Genomic DNA, 26,011 nt, shown 5'->3' with positions numbered 1-26,011 from the left:
GAGATCAAATGCTTTGTATCAATTGCACTCAAAAACTTCCATTTTATTTGTTAAAGCATATCATTGTGCCATGTTTAAGCACTACAGTGCATTTAAATTTATTTAGCACTATTTTAGTTATTTAAATAGAGCTTAAATTGCATGTCTTTGTCCAGATACCGTGACTGTTTACAACATGACTATACCGCTGCAAAATGGATAGCAATGATAATACAAAATACTACAAGATTATACAAGAATTTATGGTTACATAGAGATAAATAAGACACGAATAATATATAACCAAAATGTGTGCTTTTGTTTGAATACAGAACCCTTAAAGTTGCAGGTGAGCTCCACTTAATTTAGTCCTATTATATATAAATATGAATGATAAAAAGCATTTTCCCATTATATAAGTGAATAATATCTAGCATTTATTAAAGGTTTATTATGTATCTCCATCGCTAATATGCTCATATGGGCTACATGACTTTCTCAAACTTACACAACCTCTCCTCTCATGGTATCATACCACCCCTTGCTTTCTTAAGTAGCATGGCTTTAAACTGCAAAGTTCTTAGCATACTGACTATATTTTTAAGAAGCCTTAGTTCAGTTCAGTTCAGTCGCTCAGTCGTGTCCAACTCTTTGCAACCCCGTGAATTGCAGCACACCAGGCCTCCCTGTCCATCACCAACTCCCGGAGTCCACTCAGACTCACGTCCATTGAGTCCGTGATGCCATCCAGCCATCTCATCCTTGGTCGTCCCCTTCTCCTCCTGTCCCCAATCCCTCCCAGCATCAGAGTCTTTTCCAATGAGTCAACTCTTCGCATGAGGTGGCCAAAGTACTGCAGTTTCAGCTTTAGCATCATTCCTTCCAAATAAATCCCAGGGCTGATCCTTAAGGGTGATGGAAACCTTTTTTATCTTGATTACTGTGGTGCCTACACAAGTACATATATGTGTCAAAACTTAAAATGAGCATGTTTTACTTTACTCCTAAACAATGCTGATTTAAAACTAAAACAATAAACCTATGTATAAAACTTGAGGGGCATAGCTAAACTATAGAATGAGGCACTCATTTGTCAAGACACAGCACACTGTTAGAGATATAACGAATATGATAACAAATGAAAAGTAAGCAATTTAAAACATTTTTCTTTTAAAGAACAAATTGCAACCCATCCCCAAATCAATCAAGTAATAACACACTGACGAAATAAAGGACAGAAATCACATGAACATCTCAGTAGACACAGAAAAGGCCTCTGACAAAACTCAACATCCATTCATGATGATGAATGAAAATTCTCACCAACCTTGGTAAAGAAGAAATCTATCTGTATATAATGAAGGAAATTTTATGACAAACCCACTGCTAACATCATATTTAACGATGAAAAGCTGAAAGCTTTTCCTCTAAAACCAAGAATAAGACATGACTCAGGATCAAAAAAAAATTAAAAAGTGGGCAGAAGACGTGGATTGATTGACGTTTTCTGAAGAAGACATGCAAATGATCAGTAGGCACATGAAAAGAGGCTCAGCATCGATAGTCATCACACAAATGTAAAGCAAAACCACAATGAGATATCGCCTTATACCTGTCAGAGCAGCTATTGTCAAAAACATCACAGATAATAAGATTGCTGGAGAGGGGGTGGAGAAAAAGAAGCCCCAGCATACTGCTGGCAGGAATGTAAACTGGTATAGCCACTAGGAAAAATAGTGTGGACGCTCCGCAGAAAACTAAAAAAAAGTAGAACTACCAATTATCCAGCAATCCCACTCAGGGCGTATATATCAGAAGCAAATAAAAACAGTAATTTGAAAGGATATGTATGTCCCAATGTTTATAACAGCATTGTTTGCAATAGACAATATATGGAAGCAACTAACTATCCATCGACGGGAGAATGGATAAAGATGTGATGTACCTACAGTGGAATACTGCTCAGTCACTAAAAAGAGTGACATTTGCCACTTTTTTTTTACAACGGGATGGACCTGGAGGATATTAGGCTTAGTAAGTAAACACAGAAAAAGACAAATATTCTTTTTTGGGATAAGGGATAAGACAGGGGCAAAGCGCTGAGGGACAAAGTATTATGTATAAAATAAATAAGCTAGAAGCATATATTGTACACCATAGGGAATATAGCCAATATTTTATAATAACTTTAAACTTGCTATAATATGTAAAAGTGAAGAATCATTTCATTGTATGCTTGAAGCTAATAGTAAATTCACTTCAATTCAGTTCAGTTGCTCAGTTGTGTCTGACTCTTTGTGACCTCATGAACTGAAGCACACCAGGCCTCCCTGTCCATCACCAACTCCCGGAGTTTACCCAAACCCATGTCCATTGCGTCGGTGATGCCATCAAACCATCTCATCTTATGCCATCCCCTTCTCGTTCTGCCTTCAATCTTTCCTAGCATCAGGGTCTTTTCAAATGAGTCAGTTCTTAGCATCAGGTGGCCAAAGTACTGGAGTTCCAGCTTCAGCATCAGTCCTTCCAATGAACACTCAGGACTGATCTCCTTTAGGAGGGACTGGTTGGATCTCCTTGCAGTCCAAGATCTATACAGTCAGCAAAAACAAGACCAGGAGCTGACTGTGGCTCAGATCATGAACTCCTTATTGCCAAACTCAGACTTAAATTGAAGAAAGTAGGGAAAACCACTAGACCATTCAGGTATGACCTAAATCGAATTTCTTACGGTTATACAGTGGGAATGAGAATTAGATTTAAGGGACTAGATCTGATAGGCAAAGTGCCTGAAGAACTATGGATGGAGATTCCTAACATTGTACAGGAGACAGGGATCAAGACCATCCCCATGGAAAAGAAATGCAAAAAGCAAAATGGCTATCTGAGGAGGCCTTACAAATAGCTGTGAAAACAAGAGAAGTGAAAAACAAGGGAGAAAAGGAAAGACATACCCATTTGAATGCAGAGTTCCAAAGGAGAGATAATAAAACCTCCCTAGTGATGAATGCAAAGAAATAGAGGAAAACAATAGAATGGGAAAGACTAGAGATCTCTTCAAGAAAATTGGAGATATCAAGGGAACATTTCATGCAAAAATGGCCTCAATAAAGCACAGAAATGGTATGGACTAAACAGAAGCAAAAGAAGAAGAGGTGGGAAGAATACACAGAGAAACTATACAAAAAAAGATCTTCACGACCCAGATAATCACGATGGTGTGCTCACTCACCCAGAGCCAGACATCCAGGAATGCAAAATCAAATGGGCCTTAGGAAGTATCACTACGAACAAAGCTAGTGGAGGTGATGGAATTCCAGTTGAGCTATTTCAAATCCTAAAAGAGGGTACTGTGAAAGTGCTGCACTCAATATGCCAGCAAATTTGGAAACCTCAGCAGTGGCCACAGGACTGGAAAAGGTCAGTTTTCATTCCAATCCCAAAGAAAGGCAATGCCAAAGAATGCTCAAACTGCTGCACAATTGCACTTATCTCATACCGGTAGGCTGCAGTCCATGGGGTCGTGAAGAGTCGGACACGATTGAGCGACTTCACTTTCCCTTTTCACTTCCATGCATTGGAGAAGGAAATGGCAACCCACTCCAGTATTCTTGCCTAGGGAATCCCAGGGACAGGGGAGCCTGGTGGGCTGCCGTCTATGGGGTCGCACAGAGTCAGACACGACTGAAGCGACTTAGCAGCAGCAGCAGCAGCAGCAGCACATGCTAGTAAAGTAATGTTCAAAATTCCCCAAGCGAGACTTCAGTATATAATAAATGAACTACAATAAAAAAAGAATGAATTGTCATTATAACTTATTTGTAATCATATGATTAAATAATATACATCAATCACTCTCCTGCCAATTTTCAGATTAAAAGCTGTCTTTAATATGACAAATACATAGATATGGTTTGTGCTTTTTTTTTTTCTTTAATAGTCTGTAATATTGTGGCATCAGAAGTCACTAGTTGCAAAGATCAATCCGTGGGAAAATTCCAGAGCCAAAAATTACCAGCAAACACCATTCTCTGAGCCCAAATTACCCTGCATTTGCTATGGAATTATCAGTCAGTTGGCACACTGTGATCTGTCTGACAGGAGTGATCTGATAGCTCAGGCCAGACTAAATAGTTATTTCCTGTCTCAAGAGCAATACTGAGTGAATAATCAAAGTATTGATCCTTAATAGGTTCTTTAAATACATATGTCTCAGGTTATCCTAAGGCTTCCTTCCAGAAATCTCCTGGGAATCTACATGGAGAAGAAAAAAACCTTCATATCCAGTTTTATTCATTCCAGTTTTTTTTTTTTTTGCAAGTTTTTATTTTTATTTTTTTGATTGAGCACTGAAAAGCATATTTTTTTTTAGTATTAACAACTTTAAATGCAGTTTCTAAGATAAAACAGTGCTTCCTGTATCTCCTACTGCAAGCACAAAGTCGACCCTGAAACAAGTTCTATGATTAAATCCAATAAAAAGATTTTTATGTTACTGATGAATTCAGGCTTTATTCAATCAATAAATATTGATCAGTTATGACTTAAATACTGGGAACTCTTACTATGCACTAGGAGTGCAAAAAATGAACAAGATTGATATACGGTCTTGCAAAGCTCACAGTTAGAGAAAGTGGGAGCGGAAAGTGAGAACGAGACAAAAGTAGCAACAGAAATAGAGTTAAAAGAGAGAGAGAGAGAGAACGGGGGATGGTGGAGGGTGGGAGTGCAAGGGACACAGAAAGAGAATAACCAGGAGATTGGTGGGGAAAATGACAGGTTATAGTGTGGGCACAAAGGAAAGATGGGCATTTCCACTTGAAAGGATTATCAAGTGATGACCCTGAAGAAAGGCCCACCAAATGGCTTTTAGCTTTTACTCCCTATAAACACTGTCCTGGCCGATCTTGCAAATGACCTTGGCATCTCCTCTACTTATACATTCCTTAACGTTTCAATGGTATTCCGTGTGTCTGATCACTCTGCCTGCTGGAGATGCTGTCTCCCCTCAGCTCCTATCTTATCACACGTTCCCGGGTTCCCGGCTTCCTCTGTCTCACTGGTTCCTTTATAGACGCCTTTCTTGGCTGCTCCTCCCCTCACAATGTTGAGTTTAGGACCACTTTCCTTTTCATGCTATGTGCACACCCTATAATATGAGTCAGAGTTAAGAAAGGAGATTCAAACCAGACTCTTCATTTTTTTTTTTCCACTTGTTTGTTTTGGCAGACCATGTGCAGACATGTGGGATCTTAGTTTCCTGACTAGGGACAGACCCCAAGCCCCCTGCATTAGAAGCATGGAGTTCTAACCAGGGGACCTCCAGGGAAGTCCCCAGACACCTTGTCTTAAACCCTGGACTTAGAGAAATAAATAAACCCTGGACTTGCCAATTATTACCTGTGTAAACTCAGGAAAGTCACTTAAATGTTCTGTGTCATATTGTTCTTTACCTATAAAGTGGGGGTTATCACGAAGTACAAGTGAATTAACACAGGTGATATGAAGTACTCACAGTGATGATTCCATCTAACATATTTAGGTAGTATGTTGTTTTCAGTACAATGTGTTTAAATGCCACCTAAAATGCTTATGACTTATAGTCTCTGTCTTTTACTCTAGCCTCTGCCTTGACACGTAGTCATACGCTAAGCTATGAACTTGAACTTCTTATCTCATTTTAGTTTCTTGTTTTTGGGCAGGGTGGGGTGGGGGGGCCACACCGCAAGGCACGTGGGCTCTTAGTTCGCTGACCTGAGGGAACTGAGATGAACCTGTGCTCCTTGCATTGGAAGCATGGAGTCTTAACCACTGCCCCATTAGGGCAGTCCCTGGATCTCATTTTAGATGTCTTGTAACATCTTAAAAATAACAAAACTAAGAAGAACACTTGATTTTTCTCCACTCAAAACCATAACTTCCACAATCCTCCCCATTCCATTAAGTGACTTTATCTGGATGCTACAGTCAAAACCCAAGAATGATTCCTAATTTCTCTTTCCCTGAACTCTCCTGCCATATACAATTCATCAATAACTTCTATCAAAACTCTCTCCAAAATATACTGTGAATCCATCCCTCCTAAGCTCCTCCACCATTATGATCCTAATCCAAGCAATCACCATCTCCTTAATGGAACCCCACAGTGGATCCTTGCTCACTGAATGCTTCTTCTCTCATCCTCCCTGTAAACTACAAATTGGCACTTGCCTTCTAACTCTCTGAGGATTAAATCATGAGTTACTGCAGCTGCTGGCTTTCAATAACCTCCTGAAAGGAGTTCAGAGTAGAGAGCAGAAATGAGGCACTCTGTGCTCAGGGAAAACTTGCCAAGACAGATCTTTCAGATATTTAGATATTTTTCAGGAGATTTTATGAGCCCTATCTTTGCATCTTCTTGTGTCTTGAAAAACACTAAAATCCTTGATGCTGATGACTAACTTCTCATGACTAGCAACACCCTACTGGAAAAAAAAAAAATATATATATATATATATATACACACACACACACAGAGACACACACACACACACACGTGTGTGCCTGACTGCATGCACTCTTTCTTCACCAAAATCACATCTCTACTGAGGGAACTTCTAACCTTCTGGAGCAGTCTCTCAGAAGTATCTGAAGTGCTGTCTCCCGGGCTATAGTTCTCATTTTGCTCCAAATAAATCTTAACTCACAACTCCCATGTTATGCACTTTTTTTAAGCTGAAATACCTAAAATTCACTCTTTAAAGAGTTGTCAAAATATATTTTCTAAGAATAATAAATACATTTGGGTAAAACCCAACCCATGTATTCTGACTTATAAAACTCTATTGATTTGGCCCTTGGATACTTTTTTTTAACTTCATCTTTTACCATCCCCACTCCTCCACATTCACTATCCTTCTGAAATCTGAACATTCTTTACATTACTCAAAAACACATAGCTCATCTCCACCTTTGGGGTTTTGTACCAGGTCTCATATTTATCTGTAGTGCTCTTTTCCTGAATCTCATATGTCTGGTTCCTTCTTCAAACTGACATCTCAAAGAGATTCCTCAGTTCATAGTAACCTCCTTGTCATTACTTGTGACCTCCTTTTCATGGTATTTCAACTGCATTTTCAGGCCATATTCTGATGTTTCCTTCTGTATTCATTCACTCATGTATGAGCTCTCTCCTTTAGAAGGCAAGTTCTATGTAGAGACTGACCAGTTCTTTGGGTATCTGCAGTGCTTGGCATATAGATATGTGCTGTGCTCAGTAGCTCAGTCATGTCTGACTCTTTGCAACCCATGGACTGTAGCCCACCAGGCTCTTCTGTTGATGGAATTCTCCAGGCAAGAATACTGGAGTGGTTTGTCATTTCTTACTCCTGGGGATCTTCCCGACCTAAGGCTCAAACCTGTGTCTTTTGCATCTCCTGTATTGGTAAGCAGATTCTTTACCTCTGAGCCACATGTGAAGCCCTGGCATATAGATAAAATTCCATAAATACTTTGGAATTCATGAGCAAACAAAGCATGGGGGTAGTGATGCTTTAGTTGCTCAGTTGCATCCCAGTCTTACAGCCTCATGGACTGTACCCCACCAGGATCCTCTGTCCAAAGGATTCCTCAGGCAAGAATACAGGAGTAGGTTGCCATTTTTCTTCTCCATGGCATCTTCCCAACCCAGGGATTGAAAATGCCTCTCTTGTGTCTCCTGCATTGCAGGATGATTCTTTACAATCTCAGCCACCAGCAAAGCCCCAAAATAAACTATGGCAATAGCGAAACAAAAGAGACCAGCAGTTGAAACCTATTTATCTTGGAAACAATTTCTATGTTGGGAAAAGGACTGATCCCAAGATTATTTATTTGCATGACCAGATGGATGATGGTGTCATTCACAGAGAAAGAGAACACTGAAGGAAAAAGTCCAGAAATAACTCTTTTTGGACAATGACTTTGATATCTCTAGGGATACGAGATTGGAATTGTACAGAGAATAATAAGAAGCATATTTTTATAGGCTGGATATATAGACTTAACAATTATCAGTCAGTTCAGTCACTCAGTTGTGTCCAACTCTTTGTGACTCGATGGCCTGCAGCACGCCAGGCCTCCCTGTCCATCAGCAACTCCTGGAGTTTACCCAAATTCATGTCCATTGAATCAATGATGCCATCCAACCATCCCATCCTCTGTCATTCCCTTCTTCTCACGCCTTTAATCTTTCCCAGGATCAGGGTCTTTTCCAATGAGTCAGTCCTTAGCATCAGGTAGCCAAAGTATTGGAGTTTCAGCTTCAACATCAGTCCTTCCAATGAACATTCAGGAATGATCTCTTTAGGATGCACTGGTTGGATCTCCCTGCAGTTCAAGAACTCTCAAGAGTCTTCTCCAACACCACAGTTCAAAAGCATCAATTCTTTGGTGCTCAGCTTTCTTTATAGTCCAACTCTCATATTCATACATGACTACTGAAAAAAACCATACCTTTGACTAGATGGACCTTTGTTGGTAAAGTTATGTCTCTGCTTTTTAATATGCTGTCTAGGTTGGTCATAATTTTCCTTCCAAGGAGTAAGTGTCTTTTAATTTCATGGCTGCAGTCACCATGTGCATTGATTTTGGAGCCCCCCACAATAAAGTCTGTCACTGTTTCCATTTTTCCCCATCTATTTGCCATGAAGTGATGGGACCGGATGCCATGCTCTTCGTTTTCTGAATGTTGAGCTTTAGACCAACTGTTTAACTCTTCTCTTTCACTTTCATCAAGAGGCTCTTTAGTTTTTCTTCACTTTCTGCCATAAGGGTGGTGTCATCTGCATATCTGAGGTTACTGATATTTCTCCCGGCAATCTTGATTTCAGCTTGTGCTTCATCCAGCCCAGCGTTTCTCATGATGTACTCTGCATATAAGTTAAATAAGCAGGTAACAATATACAGCCTTGACGTACTCCTTTTCCTATTTGGAACCAGTCTGTTGTTCCATGTCCAGTTCTAACTGTTGCTTCCTGACCTGCATACAGATTTCTGAAGAGGCAAGTCAGGTGGTCTGGTATTCCCATCTCTTTCAGAATATCAGAATAGCTAAACTTATTTAAGTAGAGGAGAGCAGAAAGTTTACTGAGAAGAGAGGAGGTCTAAATTCTTAAAACACCAAAAATATTCAAGAGGCAGATAGTGAAGCCAGAAGACAAAATCCCAGGAGGAGACCCAGGAATTAGGATATGCCAGCCAAGGAGAAAATAAGTTTCTAGAAGAAAGGCAAAGTCAACAGGATCAAGTAACAGAGAGATTGAATAAAGTAAGTTCTAAAAAGAGCCAGCTGCATTTAGTAATTAGGAGATCATTGGGCAAATTGAAAACCAAGATGCCATCTGAACTTGCCAGAGTCCTGCCCTTGAATTCCAAGTCATCAAACTTTCAAGCACTTAGCAAAATAGCTGCCTGGAATTTCACTTCTCCCAGGTCTCTAAAACTTGACTTGGCACATCCAGCTTTTTTGTGCTACTACCAACACAGTAACCTAAGTTAACTGGTGCTTTCAGTGGTTTCATTTTTTCCTCTATCTGTGGATAAATGAGATAAACAGTATCATTAGCTATCTGCAATTTAAATATAAGCAAATCATGGAAATCATGAGTCAGTGGAACAATAATTTCCAAGATGTCCCCAAAATGTTAGAAGATGCTAGCATTGTTTTTTGGTTCAGCAAGGAAAAAGTACATGTGTAGAGAAGTTTAATAAGAGGAGTCAAAATAGGAAGAACTTCTTACTTAATCATCAATTAAAAGGTTAAAGCTGAAATATTGAAGAAATGCTTGACTTACAAAAATTATTCTTTAAAGAACTTTGGGGTACCACTTCAAGAACTTGATTTTTCATGTGCCTAATCTAAAAATCCCATTTTGTGATCAGAAAATCCAATTTATCCCCCATAACTATCTTAATAGAATTTAAGTCTCTTGAATCATCGAAAGCAAACTGGTAAATCTTATGAAAATTCTAGAGTCTCTGAAAGAGTTAAAACAGAAGATTGACTTGTGCTTTCTGGTTAGTGTGGCATTATTTACTTCAGAGATACTCAAAGTTTTGTTTTGCTTTGTTTTGCTTCTCGTAACAGTATTTTTATTTTTGCTGGGGGATAATTGTTTCACAGTGTGTATTAGTTTCTGCTGTACTACAGTGTGAATCAGCCATAGGTATATATACACTTCCTCTTGAGCCTCTCTCCCAGCACTGCCCCCCTTCCCACTCCTCTAAGGTCACCATAGAGTGCTGAGCTGAGCTCCCTGCGCTCTGCAGCAGCTCCCCACGAGCTGTCGGGTTTACACGTGGGAGTGTGCACATCCTGAGCTCTGCAGCAGCCCCCCATGAGCTGTCGGGTTTACACGTGGGAGTGTGCACACCCTGCGCTCTGCAGCAGCCCCCATGAGCTGTCGGGTTTACACGTGGGAGTGTGCACACCCTGCGCTCTGTAGCAGCTCTCACGAGCTGTCTGTTTACATGTGGGAGTGTGCACATTCTGAGCTCTGCAGCAGCCCCCCATGATCTGTCGGGTTTACACGTGGGAGTGTGCACACCCTGCGCTCTGCAGCAGCCCCCCATGATCTGCCGGGTTTACACGTGGGAGTGTGCACACCCTGAGCTCTGCAGCAGCCCCCATAAGCTGTCTGTTTACACGTGGGAGTGTGCACACCCTGAGCTCTGCAGCAGCCCCCATGAGCTGTCTGTTTACACGTGGGAGTGTGCACACCCTGCGCTCTGCAGCAGCCCCCCACGATCTGTTGGGTTTACACGTGGGAGTGTGCACATCCTGAGCTCTGCAGCAGCCCCCATGAGCTGTCTGTTTACACGTGGGAGTGTGCACACCCTGCGCTCTGCAGCAGCTCCCCACGAGCTGTCGGGTTTACACGTGGGAGTGTGCACATCCTGAGCTCTGCAGCAGCTCCCCATGAGCTGTCTGGTTTACACGTGGGAGTGTGCACACCCTGCGCACTGCAGCAGCTCCCCACGAGCTGTTGGGTTTACACGTGGGAGTGTGCACATCCTGAGCTCTGCAGCAGCCCCCCACGAGCTGTCGGGTTTACACGTGGGAGTGTGCACATCCTGAGCTCTGCAGCAGCTCCCCACGAGCTGTCGGGTTTACACGTGGGAGTGTGCACACCCTGCGCTCTGCAGCAGCTCCCCACGAGCTGTTGGGTTTATACGTGGGAGTGTGCACATCCTGAGCTCTGCAGCAGCCCCCCACGAGCTGTCCGGTTTACACGTGGGAGTGTGCACACCCTGCGCTCTGCAGCAGCCCCCCATGAGCTGTCTGGTTTACACATGGGAGTGTGCACACCCTGCACTCTGCAGCAGCTCCCCACGAGCTGTCTGTTTACACGTGGGAGTGTGTATATATCAGTGCTACGTTCTTAGGTCATTCTACTGTCTCCTTCCCCTGCTGTGTCCACAAGGAGATTCTCAAACTGTGCTACATACAAAATTGCCTCGAAGGCTTTTGGATTCCCAGGTGGCTCAGTGGGTAAAGAATTCGCCTGCCAATGCAGGAAACATGGGTCCAATCCAATCCCTCGGTCAGGGTGATTCCCTGGAGAAGGAAACGGCAACCCACTCCAGTATTCTTGCTGGGAAATTCCCTGGACAGAGGAGCCTGGTGGGCTACAGTCCATGGGGACGCAAAGAAGCCACACACAACTCGGTGACTAAACAGCAACATCAAGGCAGCCTTTTAAGAGATTTCAGTGTGTAAGCTGACCCCAAACTGGCTAACGGGGTGGTTAAGATCCAGGCATCGGTATTTCTAAAGCTCTTCAAGGATTCCCCTGGGCAGCCATGGATTTGAGAACTCGGGACTTAAGCTGCCTTTCTCTTCATTGTGTGTGTGCTCCGCCGCTTCAGCCATGTCCAGCTCTTCGCAATTCCATGGACTGCAGCCTGCCAGGCTCCTTAGTCCACGGTATTTTCCTGGCAAGAATACTGGAGTGGGTTGCCATTTCCTTCCCCGGGGGATCTTCTTGACCCAGGGATCAAACTCGTGTGTCCTTCCTCTTCTACAGTGCAGGTAGATTCTTTACTGCTGAGGCACCAGGGAAGTCCACCTTCTCTTCATTAAATGCATGTTTTATTGCTTATGAGCAAGGGCTTTGAAGTCAGAGCTGGAATCCTGGTGGCTGTATAGACTTGGACAGGCCTCTTAATATGTCAGAGCCTCAGTATATTCAACTATGATTCAGTAACTATCATTTCCACTCTATACAGGGTTGTTCTGAGCATTAAATAAGGTAATAAAAAACTTTTATTTTTTTATTACGTAGTATGTAATACACAATAAATGTTAATAATCCCTGTAAATATAACAATTAATATTAAAGATAATTATTTATCCATCACAAACCAAATACTAATGTGTAGTTCCTAATACATACTTGGCAGCTATAACCCTGTGTAAACCTGAATTATCATAGATAACAAGGTATCAAATCTGTGCTGACTCAGGGAATGCAGGCACTCAGTATTCGCTTTAGAAGCTTTCTCTCATTTAAGTTACACAAAGGCAGGGGTCAAAGAGCCTCAAACCCACCTCCTCCTCACACCTGCCACCGCAAAGATACATTACACCGCGAAAGCAGCTGCGCCATTGGAGTCTGACTTTCAGGAGAAAACTACTCATAAATTTCCTTAGGTTTTATTAGAAGGAACTTTTAAATCTTCATTGACATGGGAAGAAAGAACTAAAAAACAAGTTGCAGTCACCTTTTTTCTTATTTATTCAGTTTCTTTGGAGTGTATGATGACTTGTTTTCCTTTAGTTGTATCTGAACAGTTGGACATATTCCTGTGACAAGGTTACTTTTAAATTAATAAAAGGTTTGACTGTGTGCATGCACTTGTCAGAACTGTCTGACACCACATATGATGCACCCTGCACTCAGAGCCCCGTGGCACTTGAGTTTCCTCTTACTATTCCGTGTTCACCACTTAACCAGATATCCAACAGGGTTGGGTCAATATCAGGGAGACGAGCTTGGGCTCCCATACTCTACTTTGTCCCCCTGGCTTTCCACTGCGGGAGTTTCTCCTCTCTTGTTAAATGTTAAAGTGACATTTACAGCTTCCTTCTAAAGCGGGCAACGCTAGGATGTCAGAGCTTGAACAAGGGAAACATTCCCCCAGGAAAATGAAGGGTGGGGCAGCTGGCTTCCCGGTCCTCGGAGGTGACTGGGAGTGCACGTGCCCCTACCCTCGAGTTCCGCTGCCTTTCCTTCCCTCCGCTTCATGAGAGAGCAGTCCACTGTCCTGCCTGATGCCGGCCTTACTTCCAGATTAAATACTTGGAAGTGAGGGCAATCTGGCTGGGGCTTTCTGAAAGCATTGTGTTACTTAAAATGTATAAGTGATGAGAATGGTTAGATAAAAGGTAGATGCAGATAACATAAGCACAGTAATGATTTTACTTTCCATGTAAAATTCTGTCCATTATGTTAAATATGTGGCTTTATTTCTCAAGAGTGATCTTTGTTGGCTGCACTAGGTCTTCGATATGGGGCGCAGGCTTCAGAGCCTGCAGGAGTTGCAGCAGGGGCTCAGTTGCGCCTGGAATGTGGGATCTTAGTTCCTCGAATGGGGATCAAATCCCCATCCCTTACACTGGCAGGTGTATTCTCAAATCACTGGACTACCAGAGACGTCCCAAGAGTAATTTCAGTGTGTCTCAAGGGGATGTTAAGAATCATGTTGTAGAAGTGACCAGTTTCTTTGAGGTAGGAAATAGTTTAATATGTGAAAAATCATCACACCAGCTTTTTACTCAGTAAAAAAAACAAGCTGTAATGCTCTCCATTTATTAAGCCAAATTTGTTTTCCTTCATTTCCATATCCCTGCTTTGAGCTATGCTTAAATGGTGCATAACCCAAGTATTCCACCTAGAGTATCCAACTGATAACCAATCCCATGAATATAATTGTAGAATCAATTGGATTTTCAGTGTTCACTATATTTGCTTTAAGTCCTTTAAATACTGCGGCCACTAAATATTTAATAGTATACTGATGACCATTCCTGATAAGGTAGGAACAGGAAGTCAGCCAAACACCAGCTAGCCTGGGTCCTCCTCTGTGCTACTCTGCTGTTTCTTTCGGAGTTCACTTGATTAAATGCCTCTCAAGTCCTCGTTTTTTAATGGAACAACAAATGCACGTAAAAAAGACATCTTTCACTACATACAATTGTTTTCCCACCACAAATATTTATTCTTCGACCCTCTTCTCTGACTATAAGTTATTCCAGCTCACTCTTGAACTATCGTATTCTGTTCCTTGACCTCAGAGGGTCTTTTCATTCTGCAGTTAGAATCATCTTTTTGAATTAAAAATCTGACTCTATTACCTTCCTGTTTGTGACAATTCAATGATTTCCTTAATTGAAACAAAGCTCCTAACATGACATACAAAGGGATCACCTTAGCCCTCCATGCTTCCAGATCCTGTTGCCCCAGTTTCCACCCCTTCTCTCTCTTCTAAAACCACCATGTTTTCTCCAGCCATTGGTTCTGCACAGAGTTGCTTCTGCCTAGAATATTCTTTCCTGCCTTCCTCATTTACTTATACCTATTCCTACTCCTTCTGATCTTAGCTCCAAGAATCCTTTGCCCATTGCCCTAACAATGCCTCATCCCATGTTACAGGTCCTTTTATTTCCACATTCCTTTCTCTTTTTTTGGACTTGTAGTTGCAATTTTATATCAGATCATACAATCATTTCATTGATTTCCATTTTCCCCATTAAAATATAATCTCTGCTAAAGCAGCACATTTGTCTAAATGATGTACTCACCACTGAGCCTTCAATGCAACCCAGGTGCTCTGTGAATATTTCATGATTGAAAAGACAAAGTTCCTTGAGTTTTCTCAAGATAAAGACATTACAAGGTCTTTAACTCTAGTATTTCATATAAGGCACACAGCCATAATTTCATCCGAAATACCAGAACCTATTATACAGAGTGAAGCAAGTCAGAAAGAGAAAGATAAATATCATATTCTAATGCATATATATGGAATCCAGATATAACTAAAGAGATTTTCCATACAGTAAAACCATTCTTCATGTCTATGCTTTCTTTCCTTTGACTTTACTTGTGATCCAACCATAGCAGCTTTGAAGATAAATGTGAATGGAATCCCTTAATAAGAATTTGCTTTCAGATTATACATTGAGGAATAATGCAATTTCTTTCCTGTAATATCATTTTCTTGCTGTTCATTAGTATTCATATGGATATTATATTCTAATGCCAGATAATTTGATATGTTTATGCCTTTTTAATATAGCTCTGTTTTCTATTATTTTATTGCTCTGGATATTAGCAAATATTGCATTTCCTCTAATATAAAGAAACAGTAACTCTGCAAGTTCTGGTAAGTTCATAGGAATAAGCATGAAAAATTGATCCTGATGACAAGATCATGGAAACCTACCAATATTAACCGTTTTGTAGGTGAAATTATTTTAAAGTGTTGGATGAGTATTACGAATGCAAAATATGCAAAATAGTTTGAATCTTTAGAAGAATGCTAACTTAAAATAGTGATGCGCACTGTTAGAAATCACCACTGTGGGAGAGGAAACCAGGATTTTACAAATGCCCTGCGAGGGTCTCTAGCAAAGGCTCCCCCAGCCCTCAGGTCATACTCAGGCAGACGAACCAGTTCAGGCGGTGGCTCTGCCAACACTGCAAAAGGGGGTTGGTGAAAGGTGGCCAGGGTAGGTTTTACTGCTAACTAATGAGAGCCCCAATGAACTATCAGACTTTTAAACTAAAAAAAAATATTATCATGTATACCATGAAAAAGAATGAAATAATGCCATTTGCAGCAACACTGATGAACTTAGAGACTGTCATACCAAGTAAGTCAGACAGAGAAGGAGAAATATCCTATGACATCCCTTATAAGTGGAATCTAAAAAGAAATGATACAAATGGACATATTTACAAAACAGAACAGACTAGCAGACTTAGAGAAGGAACTTATGCTTGCCAGGGGGAAGGATGAGGGAAAGGGGTAGTTAGGGAGTTTGGGATGGACATGTACACATTGCTGTATTTTAGATGGACAACCAACTAGGGCCAGTATGGGTATATACAGATAAATGGCACAGGGGACTCTGCTCAATGTTATGTGGCAACCTGGAGAGGAAGGGAGTTTGAGAGAGAATGGAAACATGTATATCTCTGGCTGAGTCCCTCTGCTGTGCACCTGCAGCTATGACAACATTGTTAACTGGCTATACTCCAGTAGAAAATAAACAGGTAAAAAATAAATTTAGAAAGCTTATCATGTACAAACTCATTATTTTGTACATGTGCTGCGCTTTGCTGCTTATTGGCGTCTGACTCTTTGCCACCCCTTTGACTGCAGCTCTCTACGCTCCTCTGTCCCCGGGATTCTCCAGGCAAGAATATTGGAGTGGGTTGCCATGCCTTCCTCCAGGGCATCTTCCCAACCCAGGGATCGAACCTGGTCTCCCACACTTACCATCTGAGCCGCTAGGGAAGGGGATTCTGCCCGGCCAAATTCTTAAACTCATCAGGACAGGGAACTCCTTTCTCTATCTGTCTTCCTTTTGGAATAATGTCTATAACTATTATCATATGCCTGTCCCACCCCTGCATTTTGGAAGCAGGAGCCCTGCTGATGTCTTGTTCCACTGATTCATAGATGCAAAGGAATTTTGCCCCAGGGTTTTCACCTGTTGCTGATTCAGATGATCTAGATGAGATTCGGGACTTTTGAATTGATGATGTTTGGATGTGAGTTTAAACTTTAAGTTTGAGACTTTGGGAAATGTTAGGGTAGGATGGATATATTTTGCACACAGGACAGACATAAATTTGGACATCCAGAAGGCAGACTGTAGTGGGCTAAAGTTCACCTCCAAAAAGATATGCCCATATCTTAATCATCAGAACTTTTGAATGTTACCTTATTTGGAAAAAGGGTCTTACAGACATAATTAGGTTCGTCACATGAAATTTTCCTGGATTATTTCAGTGTGCTTGAAATTACAACAAAAGTGTGCTTATACGAGAGAGGCATAGGGAGATTAAGTACACAGAGCTGAAGATAATGTGAAGACAGATCAGACAGAGAGATATGTGGCCATAACCCAAAGAACGCCAACGGCCACCCAAAGCTGGAAGAGTGAGGGAAGGTTTTCCTCTAGAGCCTCTGGAGGGAGCATGGCCCTTGATTTTGGACATCTGGCCACAACAACCAAGAGAGAAGAAGTTTCTGATATGTTAGGTCCCCTAGTTTATGGTAATTTATTCCAGCAGCCAAGGAAACTAATACAACTAAAAAACATTTCAAAGGGTTTCGCACTTTTAAAAACATTCTGAAGAAGATCTGTAAATTTTGTGCGTATGGGCTTAGCCGCTCAGTCGTGTCTGATTCTTTGCTACCCCATGGACTACAGCCTTCACTTTCTATATGAGAAAAGCCAAAAGGAACGAGTTACTTGCCTAGGGCCACATACCAGCTGATGGCACAGCCAGAGTGAAATGCCAAACTCTCAGCACATGTCTAGTTCCTCCACATCACCCTACCTGGTCACATTAGTTCTCTAAGATTCTCCAGGAAAGCAAATCTCAGCAATAAACCCCAGCTCCAGACCACTTTAGTAAACCAAAGAACCCACAAACATTTTCACAATAACAATAGTATAGGCCAGATCTTATTAGCTAGCAAAAAAATTATTATGAACAAGCAACCATCACCCTTGGTGCCCTTAGCTTTATGTTTCTCAAATGCACAGAAGAAACATGAAAGTATCTTTTTTCCCCTCAAACATAATGTTCTTGTGCCACTGCCTCTCTTCCTGAGTTAATAATGCCGAGGCAGACTTTTAGGCAGCACTTCCCATTTATACATTTCTGGCAATGTTCTTTGCAGAAATGGACCTTGATACAGAAATCCATAGTAGAATGCTCCATCATTATATGGTGTATGTTCATAAACCAGCTCTCAAAAAAAACTATATATCAGGAATCTTAGAAGTCCTCATTTACAGGCCTTGATGATTCCTGTGATACTCCCATCGTGGCTGATTTCAAGATACTGAGACTGTAACACATCATGTACAGAATCTGTGAATATTTAACCACTGGCTCAGGTGCCCTACTCAGAGGCAGCTGCAGCACACCACGGGGAGGACAGGGAACCTAGAAATAACCATATTCAATGCACTCTTTTGTAAGAAGAGACAGCTCAAAGATAGTAAGCCAAGTGGCCAAGCAGGTTTTAATACACAGGGTTCCACCTGAAATGCCTTCAAGTATTAAGGAGACTTCTTGCTTCAGGAACAGGCAGTAGTCTTTATATTATTGTAAAGAGACGTGGATGAAAAATGTTGCCTGCCATATCAGTAAATGTTTGGATGCCAAGCCATCAGCCACTGTAGCTGCCCTGTCTGTGCACACTGAAGGGATTCAGGATGGAGAAGAGCAGAATACTGACCCTGAGTTAAGAAGCCTAGCCAAGAGGTGACTTCCATGAGCCCAGATTCTTGCATTTTTCCTATACACAGAAAAACTCTAAAGTAATTACCTTGAGATGTCAAGTTTTCTTTAATTAACAGTGATCTTTTGATGTTCTGACTACTGGGTTTTTGCTGCAAAAGCTCTGTGGATATAACTGGCTTCTCTCTTGTCTCTTTGAAGCAGTCTGTCGGAGCTACCTGAGAGGCTGTCACTCACCCAGCCTTGAGTCCTCAGCAAGTTCACCAAATGAAACACAATTTCAACTTTTGGGTTGTGCTTCCCTCCCCGCCCCAAGAAGGGATTCTCAGAAAACCAGCAGCCTCATGATAATAGGCGGGAAACTGCTGAAATTCATGTTCTCAGGCCCCACCCCAGAACTAGTGAATTGCAACCTCAGGGGCCCAGACATCTATGCTTCCACAAGCTCTCTGAGTGGTAGAGAGCAGTAGGAATCTTTCTTTAATACCTACCACTGTTTTTATGAATGAGATTCACACACAAATATAATAGCCAGTCTACTTCTTCACATCAGTGTCCATTCCAGGCGATTCTTCATCTGAAGCTTCTAATGTAAAGTCTATCATTTTTCGTATCTTCAATGACCTTACTTTTCAAGATAGTTTAGTTTTTTCTAACAGTAGAAAGAAGTAAAAAAACTGTTGAGTGATTTACTAACCAATTCCCAACTTCAACATTTTATTGACCAAAACCTAACATATTTGTATGTCTTAGCCCTGGCATCTTTCTTTTTAAAAAAACTGCTTTCAAATAAGTATTTATTTTCCAATGTTCTTACCTCTTTCACAAATCAAGACAGCTGATAGTAGCAGGGATGGGGGGGGCAGGGTGGGGGGCACTTCCCTAATCTACATACTTCCCTGGCCACTGATTATGTATGATCATGTTATGTATTTGTGTTTCATCTAATCTGCGATTTCCTGTTGTTTCGTATTTTTTCCCAATCTTCAAAACCAGGACAAAGGCAAATAAATACTATCTGCCTTGTTTTCCTCTTCCAATATTTTAGAGGTTGGAAAATTTACAAAAGAAATATCCTCTCGACCTTCTTGTAAAAGCATTGCAAAAGAGCAAAAGAAATACTGAGTAATAGTTTCCCTAATTTAAAAATACCCAGCTAAGGCACAATCAAATAACAAACAGCTGCACTGATACTACTTTGAAAATAATCAGCAATCTAAAATTAAGGACTATGTTACTTAATTCATTATCCATTATTCATATTATTTGAAGGATAAACTTAAATATGTTTAATTGATTTGCACAGAAATAGAGTTAATAACATAAGTGTTGGTAGATAGTAGGTGAATGAAAACATTTTGGAAGGGCATTTAATCGCTACCATATTTCTTGGGAGATATCAAACTACTTGGTGACTGTGGTTCTTGGCCTTGGTGAGAAATATATTTAGTGGGCTTGGAAATAGATGTTTTCAAGGATACGAAAGGATTAGCCTTCTAATCTTCCAATTACCTGGTCCCAGCTGAACTTATATTTACCAAACAAGAATTGGCCAGAAAAGCTTCGCAACTAGCAAGTGACCATCCTGAAATCTACAACTTCTGAGTTTTTGTGATTTCCATCACTAATACCTCTCTTAATTTTTTTTTTTAAAAAGGCAGTTTCTTTCATGAGATTCATCAATGGTTCCTCTAGCCACAAGGTGTGAGATCCCACCAGCCACAACGTGTGAAGTCCCACCAGCCACAACGTGTGAAGTCCCACCAGCCACAACGTGTGAAGTCCCACCAGCCACTGGTGTGAGAGCCCACTAACCACAAGGTGTGAGAACTCATCAGCCACAGGTGTGAGATCCCACCAGCCACAGGTGTGAGAACCCAACTCCACGATTGCTCCTCATCTTTCCAGTCAATATGTGCACATCAGCCAGCACCCCTATTTCCCTCTGCTCAAAACCCTTCTCTTTCAAAGCAAAAGGCAAACAAATTCCATTCCCCCAAATAAGCTAGACTCAGATCTCAAATATAAGTCCCATTTGTGCAGCAGAGTCTTTCTGCTGCATTGGGTACAAAAGCCAGCCCCACACGGGCGAGCCCCGAGGGGCAAGCACGGATGCAGGTGGAAATGGCGCAGAGAACGGGGACACTTACGGTTGGCACAGCTTGATTAGGTCCTGGTCAGTGGTGCCTGGTGGGAGGCCTCGAATGTACAGGTTGGTTTTACTCAACTGTTCCCCGCTGCTGTTGCTGCTGCTGTGGTTGCTGCTGCTGTTTGTGCTGGGGCTGGGAGGAGCCATGGGGTGGGGAGCTGGTGCATAGGACTGCTGGAAACAGAAAAGGCTGTTACTGGAAAAACAGAGCCAGCAACCTATTCCCAGGCCAGCAGAGCAACTCGAAAGCAATGCAAGCTTCTCGGCATCTCCAATCCACACATGCACACTCCGCTCCGGGGCACTTCTGAGAACATCCTTTGCTCTTTCCCGCCCTCTGGCTCTGCCTCTGGATTGGCCCAGCACAGTTCCCTCCTGGTGCACCAGAGCTCTGCCCCTAGCTCACCTTTGACAGCAAGACATCTCTGCTTTTGCCTCTACTCTGCGTTCCCTCCTTTTCTCCAAAGAAACTTTCTCATATTTGTTTTCCTCACCTGTACTCTTCATTGTGATCACTCCATAAATGGAGATGCTATGAATCAAACAATGAATGAATGCCTCTATATGATCTTGTTCTCCGCATTCCCGAATCTGCTCCTTCCTGGTGAACGCTCTGTTTGCAGGCTGAGCCACTATTTTCTTCTCTTGGAGTCACTCTGATCCAAAGTCTAAGCCTAGGCACTGCTGACAAGCTGACAGGATAATCCTTTCTTGCGGGGGCTGTTCTGTTCACTGCAGGCAGGTGTTGGCATCCTTGGCCTGTACCCACCAGATTTTAGCAGCATCTATTTCCCAGCTGTGGGCCAAAAGTGTGTCCACACACTGCCAAGTATCCCCCAGGGCGGAGAAATCTTTCTCAGGAAAGAACCATTGGTCAAACTCGTCACACTATTATGACAAAATGGAAATGATAAGATGACCCTCAGTGACTTGGGAAAATACAATGTGAGGGTCTTTATACCTATATATGCCTGAATTAGCAGACATTATTCTTTTCCTTTCAAACAGGCGTCTCTTCAAAAGTTCTGAAAATACATTGACCGACTGGGTTTAAGTTCCTGATATGAACATTATTGGTTGTGTGACCTTTGGATGGCACCTGAACCTTTCTGTGATGCAACAGTCTCATGAAAACGAGGAGGAAAACATTACCTACCTCCTACGTCATAGGGTCTTTACAAAAACTCAGTGAGCTAATCATGCAAATAGACTGGTTCCTGGGCATCATTAATTACACAATAAGTGTTAGCAATATAAAAAATTGAATAACAATAATCACAATCATGATATTTGTGAGTCATATCTGGCTTTTGTGTGTGCACTCAGTCACGTCCAACTCTTTGCAGCCCCATAGACTGTAACCTGCAGTCCTCTGTCCATGGAGTTTTCCAGGCAAGAATACTGGAGTTGGTTGCCACTTCCTCCTCCAGAGGATCTTCCCAACCCACAGATCAAACCCATGTCTCTGCACTGGCAGGAGGGTTCTTTACCACTAGCACCACTTGGGAAGTCCCAGTGATCTTCACCTTCAACTCTATCCTAGATTCTCTCAACTATCATCTAGGATGCTATGTAAATATACAGTGAATGCATTCATCATGATTCCAGCGGGGACATGCTGGAGATGTCTAACCTGAATATTCATCAGCTGTTCTATCAGGGGTGAGAAGTGAGTACTTATCCAACAGCCAGTGGGGGTTTCTTAAACACTCAAGCTATACCCCATACAATAAAATTTGAGTGATCACAGCACTTGGCCCATAAAGATAGGAGGCATTGTTTGGCCTTGTTTCTTGTTATAATAATCCATTTTACACCCTCCAAGATTTCAGATATGCCTTTGTCTCTATTCCCAACTGGCTCTAAGACAAGGCCTCTTGGATATGGGAAGTAAGGCTATATTATAGCTGATTCCCTTGGGTCTTTGCTCTCCGTTCCCTGCACAGTGACCCATTGCAAAGACGCATTGCTTTCTGCCTCGCTGTCATTCTTGCAGTCTCCACGCTGGAAGCCTTGGTGTTAGCTACACTCAACCACTTCTTCAGTATGACTTAATCTAAGAGCAACATACTTAACACAGAATTTGAAAGTGAATGACACGGGAGAATGCTTTCTGTTCTCAATATTTGAATAAAATAACAACTATTCATTGTCTTTTGGAATGTCATATCTGCATAAAGCTGAATAGTTTCCTGGCTGACATTAAAAAAAATTCCTTCTTGACCTATGAAATCTACTTCCTGCCTCGAACACAGGGGAATACGTAAGCTCTCCCCGTTTACAAGCCCTGCACTTAGTAGGTGTTTAACACGGCCTTGTTGAAGCTGTGTTCTGGTCAGTGTATCTCACAACCAGATGGGATTTATTTTTGATTTCCCTCCTGTGCACTAGTCTTTTAAATTTCCCAGCGTTTTTCAGGCTGTTTCTTACCACTTTCACCTCCCCTCTCTCCAAATTCTTTGAATTCCATTCTGTACTCAGGCTTCCTTTAAAATGAGGCTTTGTTTAAAGCACTTTTCCCATTGTAGAACCTTTAAAACCACCAGGGAGCCAGAAAAATGTCTCCAGCTTTATGTCTCACAGATCAGATGGACCGGTTCAGACCAAGTGAGTCCCTGACTGATCAAATAAGAAAGCACCAACTACAGGGTGATCAATCTGTGTTGACTTAATTCTTTTTTCGCCCCAGGGGTCTTTGCAAGCATTTCCATAACTAGACACCATTTAGTAGATTGCATGGTGCTTAAAACCATAAATGTGCCCTCCAAAGGGCACAGTGTATTCACTGGGAAAAATTAAAACAAAATGGTCAAAAATGAATCAAAGTGGGAATAAGTAGAGAGAACTTGTATGCATGGAAATGAGATATATATAATTTAAAAATAGAAGTAGAAGCACCAGATTCTTGTAGAGAAAGATGTATTTCCAAAACCCTTTGAAAAATACATACAATGAAGAGTGGTTTTCTATGTCCTATTCTTGTTTGTAAGTTCTAGAAATTCTACTGAAAGATGTAGGCTTTCTCAGTCTTATTGAATCAATAAATGCACGGTTTTTTTAAGACCCAGTGCCAACACTCTTGCTAATCCTTGATATTTTCATTTATCCGTTGATACACTGAACGATTCAGGTAGCAGCCTACATTATAAATCGCTTTTGTTTAAAGAACTATAAATTCCTTCCTCTGTACTCATTTTCAAAATACATATCCTTTAATCAACAAAACATTGGCAGAAGTTTCCCATAATGCTTGACAAATGCACAGGCTTAAATGAATTAATTTGTGAAAAGCAAAAGTGATTTTGCACACTCTGGCTACCAAGGACAAATAATTGAACTACAGCATCGTTAAAAAAAAGGGGAAAAAAAGAGCGTCAATAACCTTTAGGGGTCAATGGGTAAGAGCAGCCACTTTGTTGATTAAAAGTGGTTCTGATTCCATTCCCAATTCTTTGTTTTTAGATGGATTTGCAATTTTATCATTGATTAACATTTAAATCATTTTGAGGCACTAAGAAAGACACTTTAAAATATTAGAAAAAAAAAATTACTTCCTTCAGATAAAATTGGCTTTGCCACCTCAAAGCCACACTTTATAAATCCTCTTTAGGAAGGGTGAGGACGTACAGTCTGGGGAAACAGAACATTGTTCCGCTGAGCTGTACCAGGGCAAGGCTGTGAATCTGCAGTGTCAGCTTGTTAGGTGTGAGAGCAACAGCAGACTTCCAGAAGAGGGGCTTCAGACGGTGCTCCACCGAGGAGGGGGATAGAGAGCTTGTCATGAAGCTGCGCATGCTTGGGAAGTAAGCAGATTTTGCTTAGATGTGTTTTTATTCATGGTGGCATTGCTGGGAAGGTCTGTTAGGGATTCTGACATGAGGGCAAAAGCCCCCCTAACCACATGTCAGCACTGCTAAAATCAGCTGATCGGCACCAGTGTCCTCTTTAGGAAGTTAAAAAAAAAAATGACTTAGCATCCATTTTGGAAGATGCTATTCTTAATGATTCTAATAATTATAGGTAACATTTGCCATCTGCTTGCTGAGCATATTATATGTTATCTTCAGAACAATCCAAGGAGGCAAATCATTTCCTTCACGGTTTACAAATGAGAAAACTGAGGCACAGAAAGGGCCCATGACCTTCTCAAGGTCGCACAGCTGTAACCCCAGTTTCAGCCTCAGGAGCCTGACTGCAGAAGCCACACAGCTCCCCAGGATGCTCATACAGAACTTTGCCTCTTCATGGTAGGGGCACCAAGAAACGCAAAACCCCTCCTTGCAGAGAACTCTGCAGGATGGTGTCCTGCCGGGAGCTCTGGCCTGTCCAAGGACAAAGGGAGATGGAAAGACCAATGATGATAAACAGTCAACAATCAAAGGAAGGTCCACAAGCCCTTCCCCCCGCCATCAGAATTTAAATGAAGTTCACCTTAAATTTAATTTCAAAGGGGAAGTGACCATCAGAAGCAAGCGTGTTCTGAGTTTTTCAAATAATGTCAAACGAGAGGGTTCATTTGTCAAGATTCATGCTTTGTTATTTAATAACAGGAAAATGAACTGGCTTGTAGATCATCCCAAGCAGCTGATTCATTTAGTGCGCTTTGTTAATATGCCTCATTTTTCACATTTGAAAAGTGGATCAAGCAGGTCCTCCTACGATCTTGGAGAATGTGTGGCTTGGAGGGCAGCCCGTCTGTGCTTTCAACCCCTAGCTAGATAATTTGGAGATAAATCGGAGACGGATGTGAGTTGTGTTTTCGTTTGCTTGCTTGCTTTCCTGTTTGCTTGGACCGAAAGCACTTGGTACCTCAAAAAAACATTCACACACCAATAGAGTAAAGCAAATTGTTAAAAAAACATCCTTTACACGAAGTCAAGGGATATTGGATGGATGCCTGGCTGAAGGTGGCACCGTAATGCACAGATCTTAACCAGGTCATTTTTAACCAGGGTCCCCACCTTGACTCTCCTGAGATTTTGGACAGGATAGTTCTCTGTTGTGAGGGGCTGTCCTGTGCATTGCAGGATATTTAACAGTATCCCCATTTTCTACCACTAGAGGCCAGCTGTGCTATCCTCCCCCCAAGCTGTGGCAACCAAAAATGTCCCCAGATATTGTCGAAGGTGCCCTGGAGCTATGACATCACCCCTGGTTGAGAACCACTGCTTCTTACAGATCCATCCCCTCTCCTAGCAAGTCCAGTAAAGTCCCCATTGTGGAATAATGACAATAACTCAATGGCCTAAAACTACTCATTGAACACCCCCTCATCTCACCGAAGTTCAGCTTCTTACCCTGAAGTGCGTACGCTGTTCACCTCCCCACGCCTCCACCCTTTGTTACTAACACTGCCACATTTATGTGTCAGCAGACT

The 26,011-nt window shown here is 41.8% G+C and overlaps 1 protein-coding gene across 10 annotated transcripts in view; it reads right to left on the bottom strand.

Annotated features, from left to right (window-relative positions):
• The window catches only part of RBMS3 (RNA binding motif single stranded interacting protein 3), an 816,868-nt gene that overhangs the window by 625,999 nt on the left and 164,858 nt on the right, over positions 1–26,011 (bottom strand). For 5 of the 10 annotated variants that reach the window (XM_004018199.6, XM_015102101.4, XM_015102103.4 and 2 more), the window contains exon 2: positions 20,636–20,808. In XM_004018199.6, coding sequence (XP_004018248.3) covers positions 20,636–20,808 — 173 coding nt within the window. The remainder of the gene's footprint in view (positions 1–20,635; positions 20,809–26,011) is intronic. The other 5 variants (XM_012099304.5, XM_060402065.1, XM_015102104.4 and 2 more) reach the window with 1 other exon arrangement.

This window comes from Ovis aries, chromosome 19 (genome assembly GCF_016772045.2).
Source record: "Ovis aries strain OAR_USU_Benz2616 breed Rambouillet chromosome 19, ARS-UI_Ramb_v3.0, whole genome shotgun sequence".
Taxonomy (NCBI): domain Eukaryota; kingdom Metazoa; phylum Chordata; class Mammalia; order Artiodactyla; family Bovidae; genus Ovis; species Ovis aries.
Note: the sequence above shows the minus strand (reverse complement) of the source record. Positions and strands in the feature narration are given on the sequence as shown.